This window comes from Gadus macrocephalus, chromosome 19 (genome assembly GCF_031168955.1).
Source record: "Gadus macrocephalus chromosome 19, ASM3116895v1".
Lineage (NCBI taxonomy): Eukaryota > Metazoa > Chordata > Actinopteri > Gadiformes > Gadidae > Gadus > Gadus macrocephalus.
Window position 1 is genome coordinate 2,501,799 of NC_082400.1, and position 7,412 is coordinate 2,509,210.

A 7,412-nucleotide genomic window follows, 5' to 3' on the forward strand; every position below is an offset into this window, starting at 1 on the left:
ATCTGCTTGTGTGACCACCATCAAACTAATGTAATATAATTTTTTTCCAAGCAATAATTAATTGATTTACTTTTCTGGCAGATTCAGTGAGCTAAATTATAATGTCCCACACCAGATGTGGTTAAACTATTAATGTTAATTCTATAAAATTCTGAACAAATTCCCCAATGGGCAGACAATGCAGCTAGACTATTTAGATATACAAATACAGATGCTTTACTGGAACACTGGGACGACTGTACAAAGACAATTACTTTTTTAAACTGAAAAACCTAAACTTTTATTCATTTGATTCTTGGGATCCACCATCTGTGGATCCCTTCTGTACACTCGTTGCACTTGCCATTTTTAGTTACTTTGATCGAATGCTCTAATATTCTGAGCCTCACTTGTAAGTGGCTTTGGATCCATGACTGCAAGTGAATGTAAACCAACAGGATGTATGTAATTTAAGGAAATGTAACAAGGAAGATGTTATCTTCATGGTGCGGTACCTCAGCTTTTTTAAAGGTCCCACGTTGTGTGTTTTGATGTGGAAAACATCTGTTTTATTCTTCTCGAAGGCTGTCCGACTTCTGTAATTTTATGGCAAGACAAAATAAGCATTAATAAACAAAGAAAGGGTGTTGTTCATTGATGAGGTGTATGACAGGTTGCAGGTTTGTTTGTGTGTCTGCTTCTTTGCTTGCATGTGCATGTGTGTGCGAGGGGTAAAACACGAGAAGGACTTTATACCATTGATGGTGGGCTGGGGTCTTCCATGGGGGTTTGAATTGATGATAGTCCTCTTCTGCTTACCATAGTGGACCAGACTACCTCTCTTAACCATTCAACAGCTGCCCTTGTGCCTCAGCCCTATCTACCTATCTATCCAAGGAGGATGAACACAGTCTAGCACACATAATCCAACAAATGCTGCCCCCATTATCTGAAATGTATTCACTTTGTTAAAATGGATAAAAGGACACTGATCGAAACAGAAAAAAAAAACACCATCAAACTTAAAAGGAGGCGCAAAATCCATCACTTACCTGTATAATTGTGAACCAATAAATGAATAAGACAACTACACAATACAGGTAGGACCATGTATACGATGGAGTAAGGTGAAACTCCTTCTATCCACTGTTTTGTTTTCTATACTGTGTGCAGTATAGAGCCTTATAAATCCCATTTCTATGTTGGATATCTAGACAACAACCACCACACACCCTGTATACTGAATGCATGACATGTGGCTGATTGAAGGATCACTGAAACCAGTCTAGTAATGGATAACATTCCTTCTAGTCTAGAGTAACAATGGAGAATAATATATGCAATGTACATATTACAGGTAACTGTATCCCCATTCTATGTTGGCAGAGATGAGCCAGCGAGTTACCTAATCCGCCGATAGAATTTCCTGAGGCTTATCTGATTATTGAAAACCTTTGGCATCGTGGTCTTCCTTCATTTGCCTTGAAATGGAAAAGAAGACCATCCATGTCACATTGTTCCCCTTACTCCAGATATTCTATGTCCTAATGTTGCTACTGTATGGAGAACAGATTCCTGCAACTCATCCAATCCAAGTTGTATTTATCACTGCAATTTCCTTTTCTATTGACTAGGGATGAGTTGAAGTTTTATAAAAGGTAATTCTCATTGTTTCATATCGTTTATAAGTTAAATACATTTTTCTCAGCAGGAATTATCTCATACAGTGCCATTTGCATTTTAAATACCAAAAAACAATTAAGAAAATCATAGGCATCCTTTAGCAGACGAATAAGGAAATACCTCTTTTCTGTGCTGAAGAAATGAGAGGAATAGAAAGGTTCATGGTTACTGATTGACATGAGAAGAATAGTTATGTTGGCTACGGATGTTACAGGCTGTAGTTCGTCAGACCTTTTTACATAAACTAGCATAGGGTTATCACACTAATCTTTGGTCTTAAAACCAACATTAACAGTTAAAATAATTAACATAGATAAAACAATAACAGCAGTAATTTTACATAGATATTTTTAGAAACACTACAATGTGTGAACTCACTTGCTGGCCAGGTGGACCTTGGGACTGACTCCAAAGTCTCCAAAAAGGGTAACAAAAACATTGGCATCTGTACCTGCTCCTTTCACATCCCCAGTGACGGTGACCACCTCATACACTGGAACACAAATACATTCATGGAAAAGGTTGTTTAAATAAAAACATATAAAAAGAGACAGGGAGAGAATAACACAAGCAGCATTCAACCAGGGAAGGAAGGTAATAGCCTTACATCACTTATTGTTCCCAAACAGCACTACAACAACCTATAGCCACAACCTATAACTTAAAATAGACGTGTTGATAAAATGTATTTGAATGTTTAATGACTTTGTATTTGCATTGGAAATGCGTAGGAATTCTTCAACCATTCATTTGAAACAAAAGCCAAAGCATATGTACTGAAGTAGCTAAATGGATGTGTTTTCATGTGTTCAATAGATCCACGTGCTTTATCATGCCCACCATCTGACAACATAGGCTGGATGAGTCGCATAACCACTGGGTATCCCGTGCAACACAATACCTTCACCTGTGTGCTGCTGGTAAGAGATGTGTGTGTGTGTCTGTGTGATGTAATGTATACAAGATTTAACACTGAACCCAGCACGGGAGTCAGGTTATGTAACACCCAGATAACATCACCCAGAAAACATCACCCAGATAACATCCTGCGTAAAGCGTGGAAAATACAGAATGATGTGTTTTCAAAGAAAGATATAATAGAGAAAATGGAGTTAAGATCATCGTATTTGAAAAGATAAACGCAATAGAGAGATGGTGTTTATGTCAATACTCAAGAGATGAAAATTGGTGAAGGTGCTAATATTTTAATTTCTGAAATGTCTGAAAAGGGATAAGTCAGCAGGAATTTGTAGCAAGCAGTAAAACATATATCCTTTTTAAGATTTTTTTTTTTGAAATATCAACAACGAAGAAAGGCAATAGTCGAACTCAATGAACTCAACATAAACTGCGCTGGCAAAAATGTATAAGCCTGGTTCCGTTTTCCTAGAGTTACGAGTGAAACAGACAGGAAACAAGCATAGTGCAGGTTGATTGCTTGAAAATAGCCCATTTAAACATAACTGAATTTATGTGACTGAAAATGTCGTTCTGTCAGGGGTGTCAGCCTGTAATTGGGCACGCAAACACATCTTAGCAAAGTGAGACACACTAGCGGTTGATAAATGACCAATGATCTAAGGGAAAGTAAGAAAGAGAAGAACAGGCAAGACACCTGATAAAGAGCAATCTGAGAGAATTAGATCAGTCAGAGACACAGAAACCAAGTTATCAGGGTAAGGACTGAAAATAACTGATTAAAGTGGAAAAGGAGACACCTGATAAAATTAGATAGAAGGCTGCTTGGCAGAGAGTGTTTTTCTAGACCTCTCCATCCTTCATTCTAGATAAACTGAATCCAGAGAGGAGGACACAGTGCACATTACACAGCAGACTTCGCGAACAGGCCCTACTAGACACAACAAACACGTATAGGCCATATTCTCCATCTGCTTCCCCTTTACCATGCCTCTATAATGCAAGATACAGACGTGGTCATTTGAGCTCAATGTATTTGATATGGGCTACTGGTCATTTGTGTAATCTACTTGCTACAATCTTGTTTTGCAAATGTATTGTCTTTGTTGAACCTTAATAGATTTCAGTAGTGGTATTATGCTTATCTAGTCCCAACGTAACGATGGAGATAACCAGTGTGTGTACTATAGAGGGAAACAAACTGACCAACAGGAAGCAAGGTGGTTCATGAATAGAAAAAGGATCTAGCCTAATGTCTAATCTAATCTCTTTAATCTGTATAGTCTGTGTTCTGTTGTACTCAATCCTCTATCAAGTCTGGTTCATAGTCTATCATGGTGTCTGTTCTAGATTCAAGACTTGTGTCTAGTCTATTATAATATCTCGTCACTGCTGTATGTTCTAGTCAGTTTCCTGCCATGGTCTGTTGTGCTCCTCTGGCTGGCCGCCCTGCATCTGCTGCTCTCTGGGACCTCACCCAACACCCGTCTGGCCAGATTCTCTGTGGTGCTCCATCCATGTGGAACACAGCTGAGCTTTACCAGCCTGGTACAGGGAGGCTTTCCCATGGCTGGACCAGTCCTGTTTGAGTCCAGAGACTGGCTGATACCATCAGATGTATTAGTATTATAGTACTTTCAGATAAGGGTTCCTACCTTTCTTCTTATAGTAGTCATCCTCGTATCCATCAGAGGAGTCGGTGTGGTAGCTGAGAAGCTCGTTCTGGTAGATCTCGGCGTAGTCCAGCTGTTTGGATTTCTTCTTCTTTTTCTTTTTGTCATCGTCGTCCTTTGGCTTTTTCTTCTTCTTTTTCTTGGAGTCCTCCTCCTGCTCCGACAGGTCTTCCTCGTCCTCGTCTTCTGCAGACTTCTTCTTTTTCTTCTTCTTTTTCTTGGAGTCCACCTCCTGCTCCGACAGGTCCTCCTCGTCCTCCTCGTCTTCTGCAGACTTCTTCTTCTTCTTCTTCTTATCCTTGGATCCCATCTCGTCCTCCTTCTCGGGATCCGCAGACTTCTTCTTCTTGGTCCTCTTCCTCTCCTCCTTTGCTCCTCCGTCAGTCACTTCTTCCGGCGGGGACTTCCCTGAGCTCCTCTTGTTCGCCCTGCCAGTGTTGACATTGTTGTTGTTCTGCTCGTGGCCCTCATCCTCCTGCTCCTCCTTGGTCACGACACCGCCCTCAACGCCTCCATCTGAGGATCTCTTCTTCTCCTTCTTCTTCTCCTTCACCTTCTCCTGCTCTTTCTTCTTGCTCTTCCTCTGCTCCTCTTGGGGTGGGGAGGGGTTCTCCCGGTCAGCACAGCTCTCCCTGCTCCTGTGTTTCCTGCTGCCACTCCTCTCTCGCTCTGGAGCATTCTTCCTCCTCTCCCTCAGCTTTGGCTCACTTTCCTCCACCTCGTCATCCACATCTTTGGTTTCTTTGGAACCTGTGGATTTTTTCGCTTTGGTTGGCATCTTTTATTCATCCACTTACCCGGCTTTTAGTTTCGTCAAGTGCCGCCTGGAGTTTCTAACGCTGTAAGACAATTCATTTGACCTGCGAATGTGAGAAGGTGCCAGGACTCTGGGTTTCGGATCTGTGTGTCTATTTGTGTGTGTGTCTGTATATCTGTGTGTGTGTGTGTGTGTGTGTGTTTGTGTGTGTGTGTGTGTCTGTGTGTGTGTGTGTGTGTGTGTGTGTGTGTGTGTGTGTGTGTGTGTGTATGTGTATGTGTATGTGTATGTGTATGTGTGTGTGTGTGTGTGTTTGCGTCTTGATAGACACAGTCCCAGGCTTAGGGCCACAGAGGACTTATGGCGGCCTCGGGATCTCCTTCACTGGGCAGTGCGGCCACACGACTGAACACACTTACGCTCATGAAAAATTACTGTCACCTCAGTTGTCACGTGGCCCGGGGAGAGGGCCCTGTGAAAAAGGAGCCTTGCTAAGGGAACTTATCCTCTCTGTAGCAAAGAGGTCCATAATTTATAGTGTCATCAGGATCACTTTACGAGTGGGGGGCCTCTCATTTGTGAACCTACACTAATATGCAGACGTACCTCTCTCTCACACACACGCACACACACACACACACACACACACACACACACACACACACACACACACACACACACACACACACACACACACACACACACACACACACACTCCCACATGTGCACCGAAACATTTTAGTTAGGCACAAAAGTGTACACAGACATCTCACACATGAACTCACAGACAACACAAACACACATGTGGTCATATGCATAAGGTATATTTATATTCAGATCTTAAATAATAACTGCATTTAGAAGTTATTATTTTTTATTCAAGTTCAATTCACATTTTTTTTATTCATGTTCAATTCACATTTTGCCGAATCGATACACATAATTTTTGTTGTTGCACTGCAGTACCTGTTTAGGGAAATGTATAAGATGGTTCTTAACCAGCTTTGTCTTCAATCAAGATCTTGTATTCTGCCCCTGAAAGCCTCAATCAACTTTAGGATCACCGGACAAATGTGCAAGCTCATGTTTTATTTACTCAGGCATATGCGTCTGGGGATGTAAGTGAATCTATTCTATTACCCACCACACGATATAGACCACACAATATTAAAGCTATCATTATTATCTCATCAGACCACACATTGGTAGTGCCAACACCAGTTCTGAATGGTTTCTGCCTCTACACATAGAGTGGTCCACATAACACCATATAAAGTTGTATGGGTCTGAGATAATTCAGACCCTGTGGGGGTGGCTTCTTAACCATCCCGCCCACACCGACACAGACTGAAGGTTCACCTGTTAAATCAGAACCTGTGGGCGTGGCTTCTTAACCATCCCGCCCACACCGACACAGACTGAAGGTTTAGCTGGTAAATCAGATGCTTCACGACCTGGACTTCAAGTTCAATTCTTAATTTGTGATCAAGTGTCGTAATTAGTCTAAGAGCAGGGAGAATGATCATTAAAATCCCTCCATTATACGTTATAGCAGGGGTCTATATTACGACATGGGAGCATAGAAGCAGTGGAATGTTAGTTATTATGGGGTAGAGATGGTTTTGGGGTACTAAATTGTGAAATTATTTGTCCTAATGGAAGACATATTTGTGTTTGAAAGTAGCGTTTCACATGGAATATCAGAAATTACAGTTTATAAACATGATTTAGGCATTAAAGTTCAACAACACTATAATCAGACCATATGGTAGCACATTTTCCTTATGTGATACAATCGGTTTTTTTAAGTGTGACAATGTTATTCCACTAGTTTAATACCTATAGCAGGACTTTTAATTCAATATTCCGATTGTTTTCACAGAGAAGAAGAAGAATTTGATGGTGGGTCACACTCACTCAGTCATTAAAATAACTTACATCTATCTGCTCTTCAACATCCAGTCTACTCTGATGTTTCATGACTAATCAACATCACACCTGGTCTGGTAAAAAAGGGCCACTTCAAGTTCTGTGCTCTAATGTTGATTGTCTTCTCGTGTTCTTCTTTTGTTGGTTAAAACCGACCTGAGAGAGACATCACCGAAAGAAATGTGCTGATCAGAATTCAGCCATCACAAATGTCCTGCACATAAGATTGCCAACAGACTGGCCAAGGGAAAGTGTCCATGTATAAGGAACATGGATTGGATAAATTGCTTTACTTTCCTCTGCACCATTTTATATAATTGATGAACTGTGCATTGAGGTGGGGATGGCTAGCCTGACACATCCTGCTGTAACAAGATATTGGTGGATTTAGTATAATCGGACATAAATGAGACTGGGCCGCTAAAGTGAGTCAGTGAGAGGACACTGACACCACGCCTGCTTAATAATTAAGG

At 41.1% G+C, this 7,412-nt stretch overlaps 1 protein-coding gene across 1 annotated transcript in view; it reads right to left on the reverse strand.

Annotated features, from left to right (window-relative positions):
• The window catches only part of LOC132447532 (lipoxygenase homology domain-containing protein 1-like), a 95,514-nt gene extending 89,972 nt beyond the window's left edge, over positions 1 to 5,542 (reverse strand). The window contains exons 1-3 of the mRNA XM_060038347.1: positions 4,236 to 5,542; positions 2,041 to 2,155; positions 495 to 575 (exon numbers count right to left, since the gene is read on the reverse strand). Of these exons, the coding sequence (XP_059894330.1) occupies positions 495 to 575; positions 2,041 to 2,155; positions 4,236 to 5,031 (992 nt within the window). The 5' untranslated portion in view covers positions 5,032 to 5,542. The remainder of the gene's footprint in view (positions 1 to 494; positions 576 to 2,040; positions 2,156 to 4,235) is intronic.
• Positions 5,543 to 7,412: the final 1,870 nt, after the last annotated feature.